Source organism: Epithele typhae (assembly GCF_022376455.1).
Source record: "Epithele typhae strain CBS 203.58 chromosome Unknown BXZ73scaffold_12, whole genome shotgun sequence".
NCBI classification, from domain to species: domain Eukaryota; kingdom Fungi; phylum Basidiomycota; class Agaricomycetes; order Polyporales; family Epitheliaceae; genus Epithele; species Epithele typhae.
The window spans coordinates 57,695-83,103 of NW_025954203.1; the positions used below are offsets into that span (position 1 = coordinate 57,695).

The window sequence follows — 25,409 nt, forward strand, 5'->3', positions numbered from 1 at the left end:
ACAACTGCTACGCTTGTACCAAACGCCGCAACGTCCGCGCCGGTATCCCAAAGAGGCGCCTGTGTGAATGGCCGGGGATTGAGCGCATGTGATAGACCTCCATCTCGCATGCCGTCGTCCGCACTCCCGAAACACCGATGGCCCCCACTTGACGACCCCTCTTGCATCCTCGCTTTCTCCCCCACACAGCACGAACATGGTCAGCGACTCTGCAATCCATGCCCTCGCCGGTGCCGCTGGCGGCATTGTCGCCATGTCCGCGACCTAGTCAGTGTTCACTGTCTCTCCTAGGAGGTCATAATGCTCATACGCCTTTCTCAGCCCTCTCATCTTCCTCTCGACGCGTGCCGCAGTAGAGACTAAGAAAGAGCAGAAGGTGCGTCGTGTTGTGTGGTCGACTTCCGCCGTGGTCTTGACGCGCTCCCCAGACGACGTTCGAGGCCGTGCGCGACATCCTCAAGCGTGAGGGGTTCATGGGGCTCTACAGCGGACTGAACTCCAGCTTGCTCGGCATTGCTGTCACGAATGGGTGAGTCCCCGCTCTGAACGCGTTCCACGCACCTGCACCACGTCCTCGCATCCAGCGCGCTCATGCCTCGAGCAGAGTGTACTACTACTTCTACGAGGGCTCCCGCGACCTCATCCTCAAAGCGCGCACCGGCAGCAAGGGCCTCAGCGCGCTCGAGTCCATGCTCGCCGGGCTCATCGCGGGCTCCGCGACGACGGTCATTAGCAACCCAATCTGGGTCGTGCAGACCACCCAGGCCGTCTACTCCATGTCCAAGACCCCCACCGCTCCCGGCCCCGACGCGTCCGCACCCGCGCCCGCCCCACGGCCGGGTATCCTCCAGACGATCCAGCACATCCTCGCACAGGACGGGCTCACCGCGTTCTGGCGCGGGATCGGGCCCGCGCTCGTGCTGGTCGTGAACCCGATCATCCAGTACACCGTGTTCGAGCAGCTCAAGAACTTCCTCGTCAAGGGCCGCACGGAGCGGCTGCGTGCGGGCGGCGCGAAGGGCGCCGTCGCGGTCCTGTCCGACTTGGACTACTTCCTGCTCGGCGCGCTCTCGAAGCTCGTCGCGACTGGGTCGACGTACCCGTACATGTGCGTATCGTCGTCCGTTCGTGCGTGATCGACGCGACGTCGTGGCTGATTGTATGCGTGTCATTGCGCGGTGTTTTTTTTCCAGTGTCGTGAAGAACCGGCTGCAGGCGGGTCATGCTGGCGCGCAGCACTACAAGTCCCCGCTCGATGGTGTGAAGACCATCGTGAAGGAGGAGGGCGTCGAGGGGCTGTATAAGGGTGTCGGGAGCAAGCTCACGCAGAGCGTGCTCACCGCGGCGATTCTGTTTGCGGGGCAGAAGAGGGTCTACGAGATTGTCAAGAAGGTGCGTCGTTCTGCTGTGGACTGGATGACTTGTGCTGACTGCCCGCGCGATCAGGCGTTGGTTCCCGTCACTCTCAAGTAATATGTACCATAGCACATAATATCTTTAAGTCGGAGGGCCCTTGGTCTGGGCGGCTTTCTGTGTGCAATTGCGGTTTAGAGGCCGATTTGGTGGTTTCCGCCCGACGTTCATACGTCTGTGCCACTGGTCGCGAGGCACCATATGGACTGGCACGACACCAGTACGCCGATCTCGCTTACGACACCCCTCGGCCTGCAGCTGCACATCTTCCTCCCTCACGACCACTGCCGTTCTACTATATACAGCCCCTTTGCGTGTGTGCTCCGTGCAAGCTCGTCTTGCCCTCGAACTCCAGCATTTCCCGCACTCGTTGAAGTTCCTCCTTACCTGCACATCCAAGACGGGCCACAGCCAGCCGTTCCTGCTTGGTCAGCACAAGACACTGTTCGTCTCGCTTCGCGGGCGCTCGCTCCCTTCAAACTCGTTTCTTGTGCAGCTTCAAGACGAAAACCTGCTGGCCGTGATATCCGTCGATAGGGTCGTGCGACAGTGACCACAGCCCCAAGTCCACCAGTACTTTGAAGCCCATAACAATTGTATCTGCTTGATTTCTCTGCCACTTGCTTCCGCGCCACTCGTGAGTCGCCAGTCATGCAGAAAGTCGTTCTCCACTAATCGAAATGATAACGAAACAGTCCCCTGAGCCGGCTTGTTGCGATGGCTCATCCAGTTTGGTCAATCGCGGAAGTCGTGAGGGAGGTTATGTACCAAAGTCTTGGTGACCGGAGAACCTTGGTCAGCTGCGCTCAAGTCTCGCGTGCGATCTCCGAACCTGCCGTAGAAGTCCTTTGGGAAACCCTCCGAGGAATCGGTCGCTTGCTCGCCCTCCTGCCGTCCTCGGTGAAACGCATCACGGGCCAAGACAATGACACTCAATTGCCTTTCAAGCATTATGTATGCGCCATGTGATGTCCATATAGCTATCTTTACTGATTTGCCATGTGCTTTAGGTCAGTTGCGGGGACATCAAGGATGAAGAATGGGCTCGTTTACTATTCTACGCCAACCTTGTGCGCCGGTACACGACTTTCGGGGAGCGGATTGATGGAATCACGACCGCAGTATTGGTTGCAAAGTGCGGCGGTCGCGCTCTCTTTCCTCGGCTGACGATGATTTCCTGGTTCCATGACATGGAGTATTCATCGTATTTCATCGTTCTCCTAGGATCTCCTCTATTAGCCCACCTCAACCTGAACTTTTCAACCGACTACTCCCCAGTGGCTACGACGTTCCTAGTGGATGATCCTGCGGACTACACCATCGCTGCTGGCCTGCGGCTCGTTCACATGCAGTGCCCTCACATCCGCACCATAGACATCCACGCCAGCCGCCTCCCCTCCGTAAATTCCCTCGGCCGATTCGCCTCCCTCCACAAGCTGACGCTGCGAAGCATCAAAGACTTCGCCGTCATTGGTGCTGCGTGTGGCTCGCTCCCGCACCTCAAATCGCTCGAGGTGGCGAGTTTCGTCCCTCCAGAAGCGCCCCCGCCGCACATCCCCGCCATCTCTCTCCCGAGCGCAACCGAGCTCTCGCTCACCGGCACCTCCGACCTCGTCGCCGCTATCCTCGAAGCCACGCACGCACCACGCCTCGCCTCCGTGAGCATCATAACTCTCGGCTTCCCCTCCTACCACCCGCCCGCGCCGGACGCCGTCGTCGCGCTCATGCGCATCACCACCGCAATCGGCGCCCGCTTCGCGCAGACACTCCGCCACGTTACGCTCGAGGGCTACGGCGACGATGACGACAACGACGACGACGACGACGAGCCCCGCCCGCCCACGACGCAAGCGTTCCGCCCGCTCTTCGCGCCGCTCTACGCCGCCGGCGCGCTCGAGCGCCTCGCCGTCGTGTTCGACTTCGAGAGCGCGCTCACGCTCGCGCCCGGCGACCTCGCGGACGCCGCGCGCGCGTGGCCGGGGCTGCGCTCGATCAAGCTCCCGTTCGACTCGCGCGTGCCGCCGACGTACCCGATCACGGACCTCGAGGCGCTCGCTCGCGGGTGCCCGAGGCTGGTGAACGTGCTGCTCCCGCTGCCGAACGCGGCGCCGCTCGGGGACGTGGAGGAAGTGAGGGCGATGTCTGGGCTGGACGGATGCGTGAACGAGGTCAGCCGGGTGTGGCTGCCCGGGGAGGATTGGATGCCGGAGACGCGGGCGCGGTGTGCCGCGTACTTGAGGCGCATTTTCCCGAAGCTGAAGGAGGAGGGCATGTACTTGGGTTTTGATTAGGAGGGAACAGGGACTTGGTTGAGCTGACGTTGAGTACATGACAGAACATGAAGTAAATTGAGCGGTAATTTCAATGCCCTGAGCTTGACGCAGACCGACGCTAGCTGGTCAGACCGTTGTCTCTCTGCCACGACAGCGCTGGTAGGACGTGTACACGTCTCTTTCTGTCCAAGTGAACGGATGACTTTACATGAAGTGAGCATTCTTGTCCACATGTCGAATGGTCATAGTATGAAGGCGCTGATTGCACACATTCTAAGATTTGGGATATCTATGTATGCTTCGAATGTTGATGCTCACCCTGCCCAGGCACCCGTGGGACTTTCCTCGTCGATCCAGCCTAGATCCGATCGGGCGTCGGCGCCTGAGCATCCGTTTGAACTCAACACGTTCCTCATCCTCATCGGACATCTCTTCTTCAATGGGCATCGTGGAACGCTCCACGCGAGCACACCATTCGACTACATATGCCTATGCTCGGCTGACGACACCACCGCGCATTGCCTTGTTGTAATATGCTACTCAGTGCCAGTTTGATCGAACTCACGCACATGTCAACATACCTGATCGGATCCTGCGCATGCATAGCGATGCAGAGAGAAACAACTTTCGCCCTGTGGTGACCGCTTGTGCTACTTCAATATTCCATCCGCAGCCCACCCTCAGTGCCTCGCTGCTCTGAGAACTGCCGTGCATGACCCTCTCTCAAGGGACGTCATTGTGGTATCCGCTGGTGACCGGTGAGTACGCGAACTAAGTACTGGACAGCGTTCGGTCGGTGATAACTCCGCGCACCGCTTGGCCGATAATTCCCAAACTAGTTGCTAATTTGGTTGTCTAGCCAGCTCACCCATGTGGACACATGACCCGGATGTTGCATGGCGATGCAGAGAGGACACTATATCGCTTCCCGACAACGTCGAGTTTTGGTTGTTCGCCTTCACCTCACACGCCGCCCGGATACACTCAGCAGAGATCGTGACCGTCGCCACCCATGCAGCGTCGCCTTAGTAAACTTCGTACCAAGTTAACTCGCAACCTTTCATCGACACCTTCCACACAAACTCAAAGCGTGCGATCCCACTCGCTCATGCGTTTTGCATCTGCTGACCCATTTGCAACAGGTGTGCTTTATCACCTCCCTCCCAGTCCATCTACTCGCGTCCATCTTCTTACTTTGCTGCACCGACGGCGGAGCCACCGGCCGTGCCCTCGCACTGACCTGCCGCTACTTCCACGCCGCTTCCTACTCCGCACGCTTCCACTCCGTCAAACTCACTTTCACCCGCGACCGACACCAGCTCCAAACCTTCCTCGCCGCATTCACCGCCGCCCGCGAAGTCGCAGCCGCGACCCGCGCCACGACCCCGCGCGTGCGCCACCTCTTCCTCTCCTCCGGCTGGCGCGAGCGCATCCCGGGCACGCAGCACGACTCCCCCACCCACGCCGAGTTCACCGGGCACGTCGCGGAGCTCATGCGCCTCGTCGCGCCCGACCTGCACACCCTCGCGCTCCTCCCCGCGGCGCGCCCGTGGGCGACCGACGTCCCGCTCCCCGCGTCGCTGGGCACGACGCCCTTCCCCTCGCTCCGGGCGCTCACGATCGCGGGCGAAGACCGCGCGCCCAACTTCGCCCCGCTGGCGCCGTACTGGATGAAGGAGGCGGAGCGCGCGGAGGAGGTGCGCGTCCAGTACCCCGCGCTGCCCGCGCTGCGGCGCCTGCGCATCTCGAGCGGGCGGACGACGGGGGATCTCGCGCGGTGGGCAGAGTGCGCGCCGGGGCTGGCGCGCCTGCAGATCTCGGATGTGCACCCCGACGCGCCTGAACAGCTGTTCGCGGGGCTCCGGCGGCTGCTGCGCCCCGACGGAGGTGAGTGCGCCCGCTCGCCGCGCAGTGCGTTCCCGGGGGAGGGCTGTTCTGACGCGCGCGCAGACACACAGCTGGTGGTGCGCAACGGGCTCGGCCCCGAAGCCATGCGCTGGCAGGGGCCACTCGTCTGGCCGAGCCTCGAGCAGGTGCTCATACGGCCGTCCCTGGTGCAGCCCCACGACTCTCAGGCGCACCGTCCGATGCTCGCGCGCCTCGCGGTGACTATGGACGGGGCGAGGATGCACTGCGAGTTACTGCCGCCGCGTCCGTTCTCGGCTGACGACCGGGAGGCCGTGCGTAAAGCAGCAGTGGGCGAGTGGATGGACGGAATAGAGGGGTAATGGGTGCAGAATGCAGAACCCGTCCTTAGCCCGCCACCTACGTCTACTACCATAGGGCATTGTACACGAGGCTTCCAAGGCTCAGTGGTTCGGAAAGGAGAGGCGGAGGTCATTCTGAACCGAAGCCGATTTGTCAACTTTTTAGCTCCCGCCCTACCAGCAGACCTTTGAGAGGATATCGCCTGCTTCGCCCGCGTCAACGGAGGATGGACTGGGTGTTCCCCTCGACCTCAGGCACATCCGCCCCGCCCCGCAAGGGATGCACCTCTCTCACGTTTCTCGCCCTTCTTAAGCTATGCAATGGCTGAATCCTCGCCTTGAGGCTCATGACAGAGCCGGCTCGTTGGTCCCAAGAAGCCATCGTCCGCCGCATCCACCTCGCCCCAACGGGCGACAATACCATACCGAACCGCCGTCAACAGTCTGCTCCCCCTGATGCCACCAGAGCTCTCTCGCCCACCTGCGCATAACCGACCTCTAACAAAACATCAGTTCCAGCGGCCTCCAACGTCAAGCCTCTCGAGCGCATGCACGCCGAGGCTGGGTCGCACCGGACCCGCCTCCCCGCGCACAGGTGTAAGGAGAAGTTGTCCCATGTGAAACACTGGGTGGCGGACTTGACCCGGCGCGACAAGCTCGAGGCCGGGCCGAGTCGTTGGAGAGTCGAGGAAGTTTGAATTCGACGCGCGGTGCGGCATGCAAACGGAACCGAAGCAGCCTGGTCTCGGTCTCGGTACACCCACGCTTTCCATGCAAACCAAGAGGACCAAAGAGTAATGGTATCATTAAAATCAAGCGACGTCGAGGCATCCCAAGCCCGTAAACGCATTGAAACGAACAAGCCCTCCGGCGGCGCGCCTCACTGCTGTTTCTTTGGATCCTCGGGCTCGTCGTCCTCGGCGACGAGCACGCCCGTCTGCGCGTACGAGCGGTGCCGCCCGGCCCACACGACCGCGTCGCGGCGGCCCTTCGTGACGTCCACGCCTGGAATGTGCGTCAGCAGGACGGACGAGGGTGGGCGGCGGAGAGGAGGGGAGCACGCACCGAACCAGATGACGACGCTCGCGCAGGCGCAGAGCGCGAAGAGGAACGGGAAGCCCTTCCAGTTGTCGCCCGTGTTGTTGATGATCGCCTGGATGACGTTCGGGCCGATCATCGACGATGCGCGGTTCGAGAGGCCGAAGAGGCCGAAGAACTAGAGCACCAAGAGAGGGAATGAGCGTGGGGAGCTTGGAGATAGTGAGTGTCGGACTCGCCATGTTGTCGAAGCCCGGCGGGGTGAGCTCGGCCATCATCGTCTGCGAGAAGGCGTAGTACGGCGCCTGGAAGAGACCGAAGACGACATTGTACGCCCAGAACTCCCAGACGTTGTGGAAGCTGGACACGGGATATGTGAGCAGTTGTGGTTGGATGCAGCGCGGACCACGTACCCAAACTTGGTCGTCCAGATGCCGATCATGCCCCAAAGGGGGATGAAGATGGTGACGACGTTGGTGACGACGAACTGTGAACGTGCTGAGTAAGGAGAAGCGGAGAGATGTGTTGGAGCTTACCATCTTCTTGGTGCTGATCTTCCAGTACTTCTGGATGTACCAGAACCCGAGTGTGCTGGGAAAGACTCAGCGAGACGAATCAGATCGCTATGAGAGCATATAGTCACCTAATCGTCGACGTGATAGCTTGAGACAGCCCGAGGTAGGTGTTCTGGAGGAAGGAGAACTGAAACTTGTCGTTCTGGCAGATCGAGACCAGCGTTCCGGTGGTGTTCAGACCCTACGTGTCGTAGGTATGTCAGTTCTGATCGGACCGCCGGAAGAGAGCCACTCACATCGGCAAGCAGGAAGAAGGAGATGAGGTACAAGAATGTGTATGGCAGCTTCTTGTACTGCTGCAAGGCGACCCAGATTTGCTTCCATCCGACGGTGACGTAGTGTTCGCCCTTGGGCAGGGGAGGACCCGGGCGTGGCTGCTGGAATATGACTGTGGCAATACAAGCGTTTAACATGGGCTTTACCGCAAACCAAAGAGGACGTACACCACCAGATACCAAGAATGACCCAATACGCATTCGTCCTGCACGCTCATAAGCACCATCCTCCGTACAGACAAGGGCGCACTCACAGCACGAGCACAAAGTTGTTCACCCTCGGGTCGTTCATCTTCGGCAGCAGGAGCGATAGGTTCAGCGCGAGTGTGACGATGTACCCAACATTGCTGTGCATCTGTCCGACCCCACCCCTTAGCACGAAGTCGCGATGCCGCATTCGTCGGACTCACCGTGCTGATGTTGCTGATCCGGTTCTTCTCCAGACTCTCCTCCACCTCATACTCCTCCGCCGAGATCTCGCCGTTGTCGAGCTTGTCGCGCAACGCACGCGCGTGGGGTGTGTTGCGTGCGAGGCGCGGGAAGACCGCGGCGTAGAAGACGAGCGTCGCGCCGTAGGTGATGAAGCCAATCATGTAGAGCGCCATCGCGACGCCCCATCGGTCCGGCGCTGCCCCGCGGACGAAGGTCAGGACGGAGTCGTGCGCGAGGAGGGGGATGGAGACGCACAGGTGAGGGACATGCTCGCGAACTGCGCGCCCCAGCAGATGACGGTGATGACGAGCAGGAGCCAGCGCCCGAAGGTGCCGTAGTCGGCGGCAGACCCGATCGTCGTGAAGATGAGGGTCATGACCTGGAGAGAGCATGAGGAGGGAGTGTATATATTGGCGGAGAGCTATATGCGCACCGCGAAGCTGACGCCGTTGGCGATGAGCACGATTGAACTGACGGCCTTGGTGCCGTTGCCCCATGGAAGGACGCATTGGCCGGATGCGTCTGCGTCGAGACAACTGGAGCCAGGGCCCCTCACGGGGTCGAAACCGGCGCTGGTGGCAAGTCCTTGGAAGAGCGTCATGGAGTAGCCTACCGCGAGGGTCAGAGCTGGATCCTCAATCAAACTGTCCCGCAGTCACTCACCATTCGGACCAACACCCTGAAACGCAATGCGACTCCTTGGTCAACGCGAGGAATCGATGAAAACACGAGCACGCACATTGTCTCCGTTGTAGTACACTTTGCCGGGCTGTAAGTCTCACCACACGCATATCTTAGGGCAACACGCACGATAGTAGCTCCAAAGCTCCTACAGACCCAATGTTCGCGTCAACCCCTCGTGTGAGCAAGCATTCAAGAGCTACGCACCCTGCGAGTGACAATCGGTTCCTCCCTGCTCGCGGGCGCGAGCGCGACCACCTCCCCCTCCTCTGACCCAGCTTTCCCGGAATCGTCCCGCGTATCTGCCTTCGCGAGAGACGGCAGACCGACATCTGGGGTGACCTCTGGGAGCGGCTGGCGAGACATAGCTGGCTCAACGATCTGCTAGAGAGCGAAGCAAAGAGTTGAGCGCGCGCAGGCCGATAAGAGGACGGGGTCAAGGTTCGCGGAGAGAGCACGGGGTATATATGTTGAGTGGCATTCGTGAGACACGGAAGGGGAGCGGTGGGCGAAGAGGCGAGCGAAACCTGATGGGAGTGCTCATGGGGCGCGTGGTGGCGTCACGGGCCGCGAGATAAGTCGATGTAACAGGAACTAGTCCGTGCAGCGGCAGAAGTCAAGATAGCCGTAGTATCGAACGCCACGGGGAGCAAGTGCTCAGGATAAAGTATACCGGTCCGGCCCCCGCGCCCAACCTCCTCCGTCTTGCTCCGCGCAAGTTCTAATAAGCATTTGGCCACAACCGGCGTGGTTTAGCAGCTCCCGCCACTCTTCCGCACCCTCGACCTTGGACGGCGAAATGACTCTCAAACCTCCGCCCTGAACGCGGCAAAAACCCGCCGCGTCGCATCTCCTGGCCCACCGCGAGCCTCACGCGGACCTCCGGCGCTACGCGCCCGCCACACTTCCGCCGTCCGTGGTACAGAGCACTTGTGCGGGCTCGCGGATGTCGAGGACGACGTTAGTGATGCGCGCGACCGGGGAGCGGGGGCGAAAGGGAAGACGATGCGAATGGAGAGCCTGGGTATACCGCTGTATTCTCCGAGGAGTTTGTGAACCGCACGCTGCAGAACCCTACTCGCTCCTCGGAGCGGTGAACATTAGGCCTGGGGAGCTCAAAATGTGACTGAAACGGATGTGCTGAAGTCTGAGGGTCGTCCACAGGCACCTGGAAAAACGAAGTCGCGGAGCACCCAGGGCTAATAAAGCCTGATAAAGCGCGCAAAGGGCGAGCGCCGAGATCCAGAGTTGTGCCTGCCAGGCACGATGGCCACACCCAATCTTCGCAACTGCAGTGCTTGAAAAAGGAAGTTAGCGGGGGCAAGTTGAGCAGCCTTATTGTAGAGAGACAGTGGCAGTGCTCGCTATCGCTTCAGGCACTCTTGAAATCCTCATACGTGGAAGGTTTGCCAAGGGAAGACTATGCCACTTGGTATAATACACGATTGTCCGCCAGCGAGCACCAGGAGGACGATAGCTTGACGCGTTGCGACCTGTGATGGCATTCGAATACCAGGACAGCAAGCCTGGGGACAAGAATTGCTGGCTTTTGCTCATCTACGATCACCTTGAGCAATTCGTTCAGAAGCGTATCGATAGAGTTGGCTGACGTGATTCGTTGGGATGCTGCTTGAAGATCAGAGTCGCAAGGAGCCCTACGATCAATTGCACCGACAGACAGACACCTATACTCAGAGAAGACAGCTCTGTGCTGAGCATGGCAGATGTGATCTGTACCGGTTGTCGTATATTCTGGATATTACATTCTGCGTAACGTTGAGCCGTGGCCAGAGACCCAGTTGCGGGCGTTTGCAGCTGCACGCTTGCCAATGCGGTTTCGGTAAGTCATAAACTCATATGCCTGCCACATCCTTCTTGCTTTGGGCTGGGTCACCGTGTGTAAGTCAAGACTTAGGGTTTTCATAGAGGAAGTCTTCATATGGTTTCCGTAGCTTCCAACATACTGATGCAACACTACAAAAAAACAGAAAAGCTATTGTAGCGTACGCACTGTGAGGGCGGTATCGATGAGTAACTGAGTATGATTGTTCAGGTGGGCGAGTCGGTAGACGTGAGACATGATGCAATGCAGTGGTAAATGTGACATGTGGGTATGGAGCCAGGTGTGGATGCGAGCATAAATACGTCATGCATGAACGTACACGTTCACGAATACAGGGGCGCTCACCTCCGCGCGACCAGCGCAGCGATGGTGAGCATCCCGCCGAGGCCGCCGAGGGTGCCGACAACAGCCCAGTGTGTGTACGGATCGAAGGGGCGGCGGATCTCTACGCCGGTGCTCACGGTCACGCCGCGGAAGGAGTAGAGGGTGATGCCGGTCATGAAGGACGCGATGGCCCAGGCGAGGAAGACGAGGGGCATGGAGAAGATGAGGCTTCGTTTCTGCGAAAGCGTGAGCGGGGCATGACCCGATGGAGGCACAAAGACTTACAGAGAGGACCATGAGGCCTTCTCCGCCGAGGTACGTGACGGTCCGATCGAGCTCCGCTTTGTATCGGAACAGCGCGATGACAGCCGACACCATACTCGACGCGGAGAATGCGATGGCGAGCAACCCGGCAAGCCGTGGAATATCGTCCAGCTGAGGCAGAGACAAGAACGTGACCGATGCGCTCAGGATGACCGCAGCCTGCGAGCCCATTCGTCAGCACCATCCTGCACCCAGTCCAGACGGAGTACCCACCACCAAGCACGCGCAAGCGCTAACCATGAGCATCGGGCCTGCGCTGTATAGCCCGCTCTCCTCGTCAAAGCCTTGGTGGAACGTCCTGCTGAGGAACAGGTACGGGATCCCGAAGCAGATGCAGCCGATGACGAAGTCGAGCACCGCGCGAAGGACGGGCGTACGTGGGCGCGGTACGCCCTTGCGCGCATCAGCAGGCAGCGCGCGGTGAGGGCGGAAGTGCGCCTGGCGCCAGTGCGCGATGCGGAGGAGGACGCGGGCGACGACTCGGTTCTGGACGACGAGCGCGTTGCGCGAGCCGGATTCGAATGAGCGGAGGAGGTTCATCAGCTCTTGGCACTCCTGCGGCGCGAACGGGGGCGGCGCGGGACGCGCGGAGGGGAGGATGCAGTCTGTGTAGGACCACTTGAGCGCGTCCATCGCCTCGGTCTGGGTGTCGGGCGAGATGGAGGTGTGCGCCGGGTGGCCCTCGAGGAAGCCCCAGTAGCGGTACTCCATGTCAAGTCCTGTTGGGAGATCAGTTCCGACATCATATGAAACAAGCTGAGCTCGCTCACGATCATCCTCTGAAAAGCGTTCTGTGACCACTCCGTCGTTTGACACGGTGGGCGGTGGGTCTGCCGTGATGAGCCGCATCTTGTGGTTGACCCAGCTCTGCTCCGCACGACCTTCCTTCCGGAGCGGCACGCTTTTGAGCCAAAGCTCCCAGTCGATCGGAGGCGGAAGCACAGTCTGCACAGGGAGAGTCTTCTCAATGTGCTCCGTGACGTGCGTGAGGAACCGGGGGTTGCGCAGGTCTATGTCCGTCGTCACTCGCTTGGCGGCATGGTGGAAGTACGTCGAACTGTCTGGGAGGACATATTCGGACCAGCCGAGAGCCCGCAGCTTGTAATTGCCCGTGTCAGATCCGCCGGTGTTGTAGCTCGCGAGGACGCTGGCAGGCTTGCCAACAGCCGACGTGCTCTTGCCGACTGGGAGGGGGGTTTGTAAGAGGGGGATCCGTTCGCTACCCCTGTCCGTGTTAGGAAAAATGGTTGTAATGGTAGACTAAGTGACTCACTGGTTGGCTTCGTGGACGCTGCCCACTAAGGATGACCCGTCACGTTCACCAAGGCTGTATGCGCCAGAGGTGGCTTGGTAGTGCCTGGGAAGAGATGAGCTCATGTCAACTCGCAAGATCATATATCGGGGACTCACGATCCAATGACGGTAGCCATGGGGGGAAGAGGGTAATGAACGGGCATGGGCGAGTCCTGGATGCGCTCGGCTTGAGGCTCCACAATGGGCCTGTGTATAACCGTGAGCCAGCAATAACGTCAAGGCGTTGATCACATACTCAGGCATCTTGACGTTGTCCACAGGCTCCACGTTGGAGCCTCGCGTGGTCTGGGGAACTGCGAAGACGTCGGCGAAAGGATTATCGTCGGCAAAGCTGATGGATATGAGTAGGGTATCATCATCGGACAAGGACTTGTACTCACCGAACGCTTCCACTGCGCCCTCGCCTCTCCTGCTCCGGAAGAACTTGTCCATACGAAGTCGACATGGAGGAACGACTTGTAGAGGCCGAGCGCGACATCTCAGGGATGTGATGCGGTTCTGGCATATGGGACTGCTCGAGAGCCGAGTCTTCACCCCATGCAAAGGTCGCTCCATCGGAAGGGACGTGCACGTAGGAACCCTCTGAAGGACGAGTCTCTTCCGCTTGGACGGGTACGAGCACGGCAATAGGCTCAGGCTGGCGCACGGGTTCTGGTATGGGCTCAGAAAGTTGAGCCGGCTGAGCGACGGGTTCCGTGGGAGCAGGTTCGGGAACAGGTTCCACGGAGGCGGGTGCGACGTCTACTGGAATGGCCTCTACTGCAGTAGCCTCTACAGGTGCGGGCTGGTCGGTAGTTTCGACCGTTGGTACTGAGTCGGAGTCGCCGTAGGAGAAGTAGTCGGGGCGCCGATCCTCGCCTAACGGAACTGTGGGCTCCTGAAGGAGAACGACCTCAGGCGGCGCGAGAGATGGCTCAGGCTGCGGCTCTGGAGTCGGTTCTGCATGCGGGGGTTCCTCGACCGGCACGGAGGGCAGTATGGGATCGCTGAAACCAAGGGGCTCGGGGGTAAAGGAAGGCATATGCGCGGGGAGAGATGTAGGGTACTGTTCTGGAGAACCGGTGAATTCTTGGGACGCCGCTTCCGGTGCGGTCGTCGTGGGGGTGGTGGGGTCGTCTGCAGAGACAACATTGTTTGCGAGAGGTGAAGGCCCGACGGGCTCCGAGGTGCTCGCCTCGAGCTCGCGCGCGGGAGACTCGGCAACGGGACTGGGCGCGACGCCCGACTCGGATGTGCTGGGAGCGTGCTTGGCGTCGACCTTGAGACCCTCCTTCGCGGCCTCCTTCAGCGATGACTTGGAGGATGGGCGCGAGAGAGCGCCCTTGGTGAGGGTGATGCCCGTGGACGCACGGCGCATCGCGGTGGTCATGCGGTTCCTGAGGGACGGGCGCGGAGAGCCCGAGATCGAGTCGGCCCTCTTGGGACTTTGCGAGGCCATGTTGAGAGAGAGATAGGTGGGAGGACTGGGGGACGGCGGAGGCCAGGCTCCTTGATAGAGAAGATGGAGGTGTGTGGGCTTTTTTATTCGCGTAGCTGCCAGCTGCCAGGCGGTTTGCTCGAGGCGAGGGCGACGGCCTTCGAGGGGCACTTTCCACGAGATAACGATGCGATGGGTGCTGCACACACGTGTCCAGCAGACGCACAGCAGTCCCGCCCTCACATCCGCCGCAGACACCGTCCTGCGCAGGCGGAAATACGGCGCCCACCCATCTCGCGACTCGTGGCCAACCACGCCCCCGATAATCGCCGGGCTCGGCCCACGCGACGGCGCAGGAGAGGGCGGGGGACCCAGGGGAAATCCTCTCCGTTTGTCGCCGTTCACCGCCTCAGCAACGACAGACGTGCCCTCCACGCCGCCTGCTCGCGGAAATGAATTGCGCTCCGAAACATGCACTCACGTCTCTCCCATGCGCACTGTGCCATGCCGGATGCGCTAGCCCGCACCGGGACTTCTCCTTCCCAGCTTGAGGCGAGTCCAATCAAGTGCGCGAAACCATGTGTCGCCGTCTGCCTTGAGCGCGTTGAAGAGGACCTCAACGAAGCGGTTGCCAGTGCAGATCACGAACGGGGCGCACATATGCATGAGTGAGGGAACTTGGGGCAAGCAGAGTGTATTGCACAGTGAGGTTGGGGAGAAGGGTGGCTAGATCAACTGGCGCGCGTGCAGCGCTGATCTCCACGTCTGCTTGCCCTTCACCTTCACGTTTACGACCTCGGACGACCTCCCCACTCCTCGGCCTCGCGCTCCCGTAACGCGCAGATATGCTCTTGGACATCAACGTGAGCGTCCCACGCGTACATAGCGACCCCGCCGTGCTTGAATGCTCAGGTCTGCTTTTAGCGCAAGCTCTTTACTCGCTCAGACCGCGTAAAAGGGGTCGACTTCCACCCCACTGAGCCCTGGATTCTGACTGGTCTCTACAACGGCACGGTCAACATCTACAACCATGACACTGGCGCGCTAGTCAAGACGTTCGAGGTCGCGGAGGTCCCTGTCCGGTGCGTGCGCTTTATCCCCCGCAAGAACTGGTTCGTGGCTGGCTCCGACGACTTTCAACTGCGTGTCTTCAACTACAACACGCACGAAAAGGTCGCGGCCTTTGAGGCACATCCGGACTACATACGATGCCTCACCGTCCACCCTACTGCGAGCATCGTTCTGACGGGAAGCGACGACATGACAATCAAAGCATGGGATTGGGACAAGCAGTGGAGATGTATCCAGGTGTGTGAACTAGTCTATATGCTGCTTATCATCTTTCCGACTCGATCTAGACCTACGAAGGACACACACACTACATCATGAACATCTCGGTCAACCCGAAAGACCCGAACACGTTCGCCTCATCGTGTCTGGACAGGACTGTGAAGATGTGGTCCCTTGGTTCCCCTTCGCCCAACTTCACGATGGAAGCGCATGACAAGGGCGTCAACTTCGTCGAGTTCTACCCCGGAGCTGACAAGCCGTACCTCGTGACCGCGAGCGACGACAAGACCGTGAAGATCTGGGACTACCTCAGCAAGAGTTGCGTTCAGACGCTCGAAGGTCACTCGAACAACGTCCTCTTCGCGGTGTTCCACCCCAACCTTCCCATCATCATTAGTGGTGGTGAAGACGGCACAGTCAAGCTATGGAACAGCGGGACGTACCGGTTGGAGAACACGCTCAGCTATGCTCTGGAACGTGCGTGGTGTGTAGCCCTTAGGAAGGCAGCGAACGAAGTCGCGGTCGGTTACGACGAGGGTCTTGTTGTCGTCAAGGTTCGTACGGTCTAGCCTTGTTATTTCCATCCCACATATTTAATACTACTTCCGACCTCACAGCTTGGACGCGATGAGCCCACATACAGCCTAGACTCGTCTGGAAAGCTCATTTACACTCGCAATAACGAAGTTCTCTCCGCAAACATCCAGACCATCCAAGAGGACTCCGTCGCGGATGGCAACCGGATACCTCTCTCTATCAAGGAGCTGGGCTCAACGGAAGTCTTTGCGACGTCGCTCATGCATTCCCCGAACGGTCGCTTCGTCACCGTCGTCGGTGACGGCGAGTACATCGTCTACACGGCGCTCGCGTGGCGTAACAAGGCGTTCGGCAATGGTAATTCGTTCGCTTGGGCCGGGGATTCGAACACCTACGCAGTACTGGAGGGTCGGATGAAGCTCCGAGTGTACAAGAACTTCCGCGAGCGGGGTGGTGCGGGCATGAAGGGCGTCGGCTCCTGGGCGATCGATGGCATCCACGGCGGCACGCTACTCAGCGCGAGGGGCGCTGGGTTTGTAATCTTCTGGGATTGGGAGTCCGGTGAGATTGTCCGGAGGATAGAAGTCGACGCGAAGAACGTAAGTGGGCCAGGGCGCTCCGGGCCTTTGTCACCGTTGACACAGGCCTATAGGTGTACTGGTCAGGGACAGGTACCTTGGTTGCGATTGCGTCAGAGGATTCGCTCTATGTGTTGCGCTTCGACAGGGACGCGTACAACGAGAAGCTCGAGGCTGGCGTCGACATTGGGGACGAGGGAGTCGAGGAGGCTTTCGAGCTCGTTGCTGAGATCTCGGACAGGTGAGTGTTGACCGAGCGAGGTGAACGGCGAGGGCTGACCGCAAAACAGTTCCAAGACTGGCAAGTGGATCGGCGATTGCTTCATCTACACCACTGCCGGCAACCGACTCAACTACTTCATTGGTAGTGAGTCGTACACTATCACTCCCTTCGATACGTGAGTCCCCACTCGTTGATTTCGATAACTAGGACTGACCGTTCTCTGCAGTCCCCTCTTCCTCCTCGGCTACATCCCACAACATAACCGCGTCTACCTCGTTGACAAGGATGTCAATGTTTACAGCTACTCATTATCGCTTAGCGTGGTCGAATACCAGACGGCAGTGCTTCGAGGGGACATGGATGCAGCGAACGAGATTCTCCCCGCCATCCCCAAAGAGCAGCGGAACAAAATCGCCACGTTCCTGGAAGGCAGAGGTCCGTAGCATCTTATTTCGACCATTGATAGATTACCAACCCACATCTAGGCCTCAAGGAACTCGCGCTGGAGGTCACGACTGACCCAGACCAAAAGTTCGAGCTATCGCTACAGCTGGAGGATCTCGATGCTGCCGTCGAGATAGCGCGGACCGTGCCCGAACTGGAGGCGGAGACCAAGTGGAAGGCAATCGGCGACCGCGCGCTCGCAGTCTGGCGATTCGACCTGGCACGCGAGTCATTCGAGAAGGCGGGCGACTTGAGCGCGCTGATGCTCCTGCTCCTCGCAACGGGGGACCGCGAGGGGCTCATCAAGCTCGCTGGGCAGGCAGGCGCGTACACGTGGCCTCGGCTGTGGGGCTTCCCATCTGACGTCACTTTCTTTTGCCCCTGGTAGTCGACAAGGGCCAGAATAACCTCGCCTTCGCCGCCCTGCTGCAGCTTGGCGACGCGAAGCCGTGCGTCGACCTCTTGGTGAAGACGCACCGCGCGCCCGAGGCGGCCATGTTCGCACGGACATACGCACCATCGAAAGTCCCTGGGGTCGTGGAAGCATGGCGCGGTGACCTGACGTCGAAAAACAAGAGCAAGCTCGCAGCAGCGGTCGCGGACCCCGTTGCCCACCCTGAGATTTTTGAGGAGGGCTGGCCGGAGGCACTGCAGCGTGAAGGGAATACACTTGCGCCCGGAGCGCCGCGCGTAAACGGGAGTTCGCCAGGTGCGTTTCTCACCACTGCCTTGCTCTTAGATCACCACCCGCTCACTCACTGCGTCTCCCTACCTCTTATAGCAACAGACGACGCAGAGGAGGACGAGGATGAGTAGAAGTAGACCACGTGTGTAACTATTCTGGATGTAATGGAGATGCGTTCCCGCAGGTTGTATTGCTCCCTCAGAATCCTCATGGCGACTTTTTATAGTCATCACCAACGCTGTCCGATAGTAATTCTGTGTAATTCTGTGTATGTATCGGAGCTTACGGAACAGACAACGGCACTTGACGAAACGCGATCCCGGCGGGCAGTGGGCCGTGGCGCTGGTCGCCGTGGGATTGACGCCTGAACCCCTTGCGTGGGCCGCTCCCTCGCTGTTCTCCACCTTCCGTCGTCTGCTCATCCTCTCGAGCGGCGTCGACGCCCTCTACCCCCTCCTTTCCAGGCCATGGCCTCTGCCCACGCCGCCCAGGCGATTGCCTCAGGCGACCTCACCGATCTTGTCTCGTCTTCCTCGTCCGCGACGGTCTACCCTTCCGACGACACCCTCCTTGCCGTTCTTCAAGCCCGCTTCCGTTCAGACCTGCCTTACACCCGCGTCGGCGCATCCAATCTCATCGTTGTTAATCCATACAAGACTCTCGCCAATGTGAACGACATCAGTGCCAAGGAGTACGAGGAGCGATGCTACAAGGACACCAGCTTCCCGCTCCCGGGCACCCAGAGCCTCCCTCCCCATCTTTACGACCTCGCTGCGAGGATATATCTTCTCATGCGGAGGAGGACAGAGTCCCAAGCGGTCGTCTTCAGGCAAGTCCCGTCTTGCCCCTCCTTACCCTGTGAACGTGTGCCAACTTGCAAAATGTAGGGGTATCACGGCGTCTGGCAAGAGTGCAAGCTCCCAGCTGCTCGTCAACCAGCTCCTCCGGCTGTCGACTCACTCAAAGAAGGAGGCCAAGCTCTCTGAACAGCTCAAGTCGCTTTCCACACTCCTTGATTCCTTCGGGAACGCGAAGACACTCGTTAGCCCCAATGCTTCACGGCACAGTCGATACCTCGAGCTCCATTTCAACGACCGTGGGCGCATACAAGGAGCGAAAGTCCTTACATACGGCCTCGACAAGTCCCGCCTTTCCCGCCTGACCTACGAGGAGCGCACGTACCATATCTTCTATCAGTTCCTCGCAGGTGCCACGCCAGACGAGCGAGATCGCTATGGACTGGAGGACGTGTCCGACTATGCCCTCCTGTCGTCGTCGGGCTGCTACCGGCTCCCGTCAGGCCCCTTCAGTGACGACAGCATCGCAATGGAAGACCTTCGCGTAGCGATGAAGTTGCTCGGGTTCAAGGCGAAGCACTTTTCTTCCATTTTCAGCCTCATCGTCGCCATCCTCCTCCTCGGCAACCTTCAATTCGGCGAGGCGGACGCGCGCGACGTTTCGGCATACATCTCGAACCCCCTGGTGCTCGACCAGGTCGCGCGTCTGCTCGGGGTTCCCTCCGAGGAGCTTAGCGAGGTGCTGACCAACAAGACGAGCTACGTCCGCAAGGAGCTATACACGGTCATGATGAATGCAACCCAGAGCGGCGCCCAGCGGGATCAACTCGCAAAGGACCTATATGCGATCCTCTTCGCGTTCGTCACGGAGACGGCCAACCACAAGTTCGCGCCGTCGTCGCAAGACCCACCTCCGGCGACCCAGGTCGTGCTTTTCGACGAGCCGGGCTTCCAGACCAAAGGCATCACGCAGTCCGCCTCGATGTACTTTGGTGGTCCCACTCCTCTCATCGGTACACAGAACCAGTCTGGCTTCGAGGAGTTCTGCATCAACTTCTCGAACGAGCTCGTGCACTCGTACATTCTCCGCAACACCTTCGAGGACTCGGTTGGCCACAACAGCCAGCTGACGGGTGATGGCGTCGCCCTCCCTGCCATCTCCATCATGGACAACTCGGGCTGTGTCGAACTGCTCCGGGGCGCTCAGCTCAACGAGCGTGCACATCGCAAACCTGGCGGCCTCCTGGGCGTCCTCAACAAGTCGTGCTCGTCGCACAAGTCTGGCAAGAGCGGCGACAAGAAGGAGGAAGAGATGCTCCAGGAGCTTGTGTCACGCTTCGGCGTGCACACGTCGTTCATCGCCCCGGGCAGCCCTGAAGCCCCCGACCAGATGACGTTTGGCGTCAACCATTACGCTGGCAGCTGCACGTACGATATTCGTGGGTTCATCGAGAAGGACACCGACATCCTGGACTGCGCCTTCGTTACTCTTCTCCGCGGATCCACCGATCCCTTCATCGCCAAGCTCATGGCTGGCCCCAGCCTTGCGACCGAGCGCCATTCAAAGGACGAGAGCATCATCGTGCAAGCCCAAGTTTCTTCCCGCCCTCTCCGTGCCCCGACCGTCATCGCGTCGCGTGACGGCTCGAGGGTTCCCCCTGGCGAGGAGCACGCACGGCTCGATCCCTCCAAGGTGTACCCCATCTCCACGCAGATCAACTATACGCTCTCCGAAATCATGTGGAACCTCGACCGCGCCCACCTCTGGACCGTCTCGTGCATCCGACCCAATGACTCTGGCATGGCAAACTCGTTCGACAAGCGGCGTGTCAAGGCCCAGATCCGAGCGTTGCTCCTTCCCGATCTCGTCGCTCGGAAGAAGCACGATCTGATTGTCGACTTCGAGCAGTCGACGTTTTGTGATCGGTATGTGCCCACCATTCGCGGCTCGGACTCGGAGCGGATCAGGCAGTGCGCATCATCCAACGGATGGAAGGAGGGCGAAGACTACGTCATCGGCCACCGGATGATCTGGCTCACGTACGCCGCGTGGAAGGTTGTCGAGGACGTTCTCCGGGCATCAGAGAAGGACACAAAGAGGGGCGGTACGGTGGCTGACGATGAGAGCGTCGCCGCCGACGATGCCACGGAATACACGCATCAAGAGTCACTCGGTGCCCCAGGTCCCTTCTACGGCGGAGAAAGTGAGGACAACCTGCTCCTTAACCGCGGCGGTCCCCAAAGCGCACAAAGCCACAACCCTTCCTTCCCCACGCCAAGCTACCCGGAAACTCCAGGGTACAGCGAGCCTGGCGGAGGTGCGTGGGGCTATGACTACAAGGAGCGGGCTCCGGACACACCGAACCCTTCGAAAGAGGGTGGGATCATCGCAAAGGCTCCAGACACCGTAGAGGAGGTTCCCACCAGCAAGACTCGCAGGTACTGGCTTTTCGTCGTGCGCTTGACGACGTGGTGGATCCCAGCTTTTATGTTGGCGAAGATCGGTCGTATGAAGCGCCCGGACATTCAGTTGGCCTGGCGGGAGAAAATCACCATCTTTTGGCTCATCTTCATCTTCAACGGGATTGTCATCTTCTACATCGTCGCATTCGGAAAACTGCTGTGTCCTGACTTCGACAAAGCATGGAGCCTCAATGAGGTCGCCCAGCACACCACTGACAACAACTGGTGGGTCACCGTACAAGGCGAGGTCTACGACCTGTCCAACTTCATCCATGGCCAACACTCCGACGTGGCGAACCTCAAGAGTAACACGGACGACGTTCTAGATGAGCTCGTCGGCCAGGATTTGACCGGCTACTTCCCCATCCCGCTCTACCTTGGCTGCTCTGACCTCGTTACTGACACGACTCTGTCCCTCACTCCGGCGAACTTCACTCCTTTGGTCTCACAAGCCATGCACAAGTCGGGTCCCCAGGCCACCCTCAACAGCGCCAAGCTGAAAACTAACGACTGGTACACTGCAACATTCCTTCCCAAGATGCAGAACTACCAGAAAGGACCCCTTGTGTACACCAAATCGGCCATCAAATCGGCCGCGGGTGACACCGACAATCAGAGGTAAGCACGGCATCCACATGCTTCTGCAATGTCTAACCGCCTCTCAGGTTCTGGGCTACCTACAACGACAACATTTATGACTTGTCGGATTACATCAACTCGCAGTCGCTTGATTCGGGCAGCTTCTCGTTCATCAACTCCGACTTAGTCGACCTATTTCAACAGCAGCCGGGTCAGGACATCACGAAGAGCATGAATTCGATCCTGGGGCGTTTGAGCGACGGACAAGCGCAGTTCGACTGTGTCAGCCACATGTTCTTTGTGGGCAAAGTCGATTTTCGCCAATCGGCCCGGTGCACCGCCCAGAATATCATCTTGCTGGTCATCTCCATCATTCTGATGGTTTCCATCGGCATCAAGTGTAAGCTCGTTTTCGTGTACAACGTTCCTCAGTGCTCACGTCTCCTGTTCTCCAGTCTTGGCGGCGCTTCAGCTCTCACCTAAGCGTAACCCCGAGATGCTTGACAAGTTCGTGCTCTGCCAAGTTCCGTGCTACACCGAAGGCGAGGAGTCCCTCCGCCGCACAGTCGACTCTCTCGCTGCGCTCAACTATGACGACAAGCGCAAGCTTATCTTTATCATCTGCGACGGGAACATCATCGGCACCGGCAACGATCGCACGACGCCGCGCATCGTCCTCGACATCCTTGGTGTGGACCCGAAGCTTGACCCGGAGCCTCTCCTGTACAAGGCCATCGGAGAAGGGTCGAAGCAGCTCAACTACGGCAAAGTGTACTCTGGTCTATACGAGTTTGAGGGCCACGTCGTCCCGTGAGTATCGTCGATCGCTCAGGAAATTTCTCGGTCCTGACGCTGGTGAATAGGTATATCGTTGTCGTCAAGGTTGGCAAACCCACTGAGCGCACGAAGCCCGGTAACCGTGGCAAGCGTGACAGTCAGATTCTCATCATGCAGTACCTAAACCGCGTACACTTCGACTCGCCCATGGCTCCGCTCGAGCTCGAGATCTACCACCAGATGCGCAACGTCATCGGCATTGATCCGGCGTTCTACGAGTACATCTTCACTGTGGATGCTGATACCGTGAGTTCTGCGTGACCTATTATGAAGTTGTAGAACTCATCATGTATACAGACGGTCACTCCTGAGTCGGTCAACCGTTTGGTCGCCTCTGCGGCGGACGACTCTAGTATTATCGGTATCTGTGGTGAGACCAAGCTGGACAACGAGGAAGGGTCTTGGTGGACGATGATTCAGGTTTGTCATTCTCTAGCTGCCATGGCTTTCATACTCACCCGATCTCGCAGGTGTACGAGTACTACATCTCGCACAATTTGTCCAAGGCATTCGAGAGTCTCTTCGGCTCCGTAACCTGTTTGCCGGGATGTTTCTCCATGTACAGGATTCGTACCGCAGACAAGGGCCGGCCGATCATCATCTCCAATCGCGTCATCGAGGAGTACGCCGAGCCCATCGTCGACACCCTGCACAAGAAGAACCTGTTCTCCCTCGGTGAAGATCGTTACCTCACGACGCTCCTCCTCAAACACTTCCCCACGTTCCGCACCAAGTTCACCCCTGACGCGGTCGCACACACGATTGCTCCCGAGTCATGGCGCGTACTGTTCTCCCAACGTCGTCGGTGGATCAACTCGACGGTACACAACCTGTGCGAGCTCGTATTCCTCCCTGAGCTATTCGGTTTCTGCTGTTTCTCGATGCGGTTCTTTGTCTTCATCGATCTCCTGGGCACACTCATTCTGCCCGCCACGGTGGTCTACGTGAGTCATCTTTTCAGTCTGAGTACTCGCGAGCCTCGCTCACCTCTTTCTGCAGCTCTTCTACCTCATCATCGTTGTCGCCCTTGGTCAGGCTCCTCTGCCCACCCTCTCGCTCATCATGCTTGCGGCGGTCTATGGTCTCCAAGCAGTGATCTTCCTCCTCAAGCGAGAGTTCATGCTCATCGGTTGGATGGTTGTCTACCTTCTCTCGTACCCCGTGTACTCGTTCTTCCTCCCCATTTACGCCTTCTGGTGCATGGACGACTTCAGTTGGGGTAACACTCGTCTTGTCATCGGTGAAGGCAGCAACAAGAAGGTCATCATGAACGACGAAGAGAAGTACGACGACTCGATGATCCCTCTCAAGAAGTTTAGCGGTATGTTTACGTATGACTCAAGTTGCCGCTATACGCTAACATCGGTGCAGAGTATGAGGCAGAAGCTTGGGAAACTGGTTCGCGTCATTCCGACGAAACTGGGTACCATAGCAAGTCGCCGTCACGTCCACCTCAAGGTTCACGCACACATTCGCCTCGACCGAGCTATGCTCCATCCCAACCTGGGGCCACGGGCGACTACTACCGGGACACGAATATGACGAACCCGGCGGCCTCAATGTCTCACGGGAACCACTCGCAGTCGAACCTTTCGCACTATGGCGCGCCGCAGTCGGCATTTGGTGCCCCTCAGCTGCCGTTCATGGGCTTCAATAACGGCTCCGTGCACGGTTCCGACTATGGTGGAGCAATGCCGATGGCGGGCCCGATGACCATGTATGGGATGATGCCGCCCAACGCTCCGCGGAACACAATGATGCCCATGTTCACTGGTGGAGGTTCAGTACATGGCTCGCAGGGCGGGTTCGCGCCTCCAATGGCGCCGGGTTTGATGGGTATGCAGCAGAGGCCGATGTCGACGTTTTCGCTCGCGACAACGGTGAACCCCTTCTCGAGTGGGCCGAGTCAGAGCACGGACCCTACGGACGAGGAACTCATCATCGCGTTGCGGGCGTATCTGAGCACTCAGGACCTCATGACCGTGACGAAAAAGTGAGTCGTTCTTTGTGCGTACCCTTGTCATCGCTGACTTGTGATGATCCTAGGACTGCCCGCGACGCGATGCAGACGCGGTTCCCGAAGGCGGACTTGTCGAGTAAGAAGCAGTTCTTAAACGAATCGATCGACAACATCCTGTCGCAGTCGTAGACGGTACCTTTTCCACGGACACCCCGGACCGATAGAGCCCCAGCTATGTACATGATGGACTTGAATCTTACTCTCAGACTCGTATCGGACTATACTCGTGCCTCGTGACTCGCCGCTATCCCGCTCTTTCTCTCCGCATCTCCCATTGCATTTCCCCGTACCCCGTCCACGACCCACGCACGACCCACGCCCCTCACTAAGCCTCCACGGACACGCTCCCCGCATCAGTCATCTTATAAGTAGCACTGTAGTAGTCAGTTTCTGGACGCCGTCTATCTAGTTTACATTCCCGGACCTTCGCATCTCGGAGTGGACTTGTGATATGATATCTTTGTCTCATGACCGACGATGCGTCTTGGTCTTGGTAGATGACTCGCTAGTACAAACTGCGAACACTCGCGATATGCAGTGTCGCGCACTTCGAACCAAGCTCAGTACATCCCTGGACGACGTTGATGCCACCATGAAGGGGCCCTCGCGTGAACGACACCGAGCTAGAGCGCAATGTGGGGCCACACATCCAGTGATTTCTCAATGTTGCTCGTCCTTGCTTGCGAGATGGCAAATCTTTCTTGACCGGGGAAATGTGGGGTAGAGAGAGCGCCTGGTTCGGGTGTTTGATCATGCGTCCAACGACGAGACCACAAGGAATGCGCAGCGCCTGAGTGGATGCCCTTCCCCGGCGCGCTCGAGAGGCGAGGCGCGTGATTT

The 25,409-nt window shown here is 59.0% G+C and overlaps 7 protein-coding genes across 7 annotated transcripts; 5 read left to right on the forward strand and 2 right to left on the reverse strand.

Annotated features, from left to right (window-relative positions):
* Window positions 1-108: 108 nt before the first annotated feature.
* BXZ73DRAFT_88963 (mitochondrial carrier) lies at window positions 109-1,787 on the forward strand (the record flags this gene model as incomplete). Its single annotated transcript, XM_048025128.1, has 7 exons — window positions 109-116; window positions 205-267; window positions 322-376; window positions 429-529; window positions 605-1,108; window positions 1,194-1,392; window positions 1,746-1,787. The coding sequence occupies 7 exons, from the start codon at window positions 109-111 to the stop codon at window positions 1,785-1,787; spliced, it is 972 nt and encodes a 323-aa protein (XP_047879742.1).
* A 337-nt stretch (window positions 1,788-2,124) lies between these two features.
* On the forward strand, window positions 2,125-3,704 carry BXZ73DRAFT_43729 (uncharacterized protein; the record flags this gene model as incomplete). Its single annotated transcript, XM_048019201.1, has 2 exons — window positions 2,125-2,378; window positions 2,429-3,704. Coding segments are annotated over 2 exons (1,530 nt in total), but the record flags the coding sequence as incomplete, so codon positions are not given.
* A 694-nt stretch (window positions 3,705-4,398) lies between these two features.
* BXZ73DRAFT_75973 (uncharacterized protein) lies at window positions 4,399-6,032 on the forward strand (the record flags this gene model as incomplete). The annotated part of the gene is made up of 5 exons (XM_048022328.1): window positions 4,399-4,444; window positions 4,546-4,682; window positions 4,829-5,573; window positions 5,637-5,866; window positions 5,970-6,032. The coding sequence occupies 5 exons, from the start codon at window positions 4,399-4,401 to the stop codon at window positions 6,030-6,032; spliced, it is 1,221 nt and encodes a 406-aa protein (XP_047879744.1).
* Window positions 6,033-6,773: 741 nt separating this feature from the next.
* Window positions 6,774-9,260, reverse strand: BXZ73DRAFT_88964 (MFS general substrate transporter; the record flags this gene model as incomplete). Its single annotated transcript, XM_048025129.1, has 16 exons — window positions 6,774-6,898; window positions 6,959-7,109; window positions 7,171-7,291; window positions 7,345-7,418; window positions 7,468-7,522; window positions 7,575-7,687; window positions 7,743-7,894; window positions 7,950-7,987; window positions 8,036-8,136; window positions 8,192-8,409; window positions 8,469-8,592; window positions 8,647-8,822; window positions 8,877-8,892; window positions 8,953-8,972; window positions 9,024-9,042; window positions 9,102-9,260. 16 exons carry the CDS (start codon window positions 9,258-9,260, stop codon window positions 6,774-6,776), a joined length of 1,662 nt encoding a protein of 553 aa, XP_047879745.1.
* Window positions 9,261-11,078: 1,818 nt separating this feature from the next.
* Window positions 11,079-12,513, reverse strand: BXZ73DRAFT_43685 (uncharacterized protein; the record flags this gene model as incomplete). Its single annotated transcript, XM_048019192.1, has 4 exons — window positions 11,079-11,297; window positions 11,347-11,544; window positions 11,599-12,104; window positions 12,156-12,513. Coding segments are annotated over 4 exons (1,281 nt in total), but the record flags the coding sequence as incomplete, so codon positions are not given.
* Window positions 12,514-14,961: 2,448 nt separating this feature from the next.
* BXZ73DRAFT_88966 (coatomer beta) lies at window positions 14,962-18,004 on the forward strand (the record flags this gene model as incomplete). Its single annotated transcript, XM_048025130.1, has 10 exons — window positions 14,962-14,979; window positions 15,041-15,424; window positions 15,475-15,960; window positions 16,024-16,542; window positions 16,596-16,762; window positions 16,812-16,919; window positions 16,971-17,179; window positions 17,230-17,552; window positions 17,585-17,897; window positions 17,970-18,004. 10 exons carry the CDS (start codon window positions 14,962-14,964, stop codon window positions 18,002-18,004), a joined length of 2,562 nt encoding a protein of 853 aa, XP_047879747.1.
* A 336-nt stretch (window positions 18,005-18,340) lies between these two features.
* BXZ73DRAFT_43911 (chitin synthase) lies at window positions 18,341-24,698 on the forward strand (the record flags this gene model as incomplete). Its single annotated transcript, XM_048019234.1, has 10 exons — window positions 18,341-18,711; window positions 18,761-21,751; window positions 21,799-22,112; window positions 22,168-22,522; window positions 22,576-22,795; window positions 22,847-22,969; window positions 23,020-23,493; window positions 23,549-23,870; window positions 23,921-24,542; window positions 24,596-24,698. The coding sequence occupies 10 exons, from the start codon at window positions 18,341-18,343 to the stop codon at window positions 24,696-24,698; spliced, it is 5,895 nt and encodes a 1,964-aa protein (XP_047879748.1).
* Window positions 24,699-25,409: the final 711 nt, after the last annotated feature.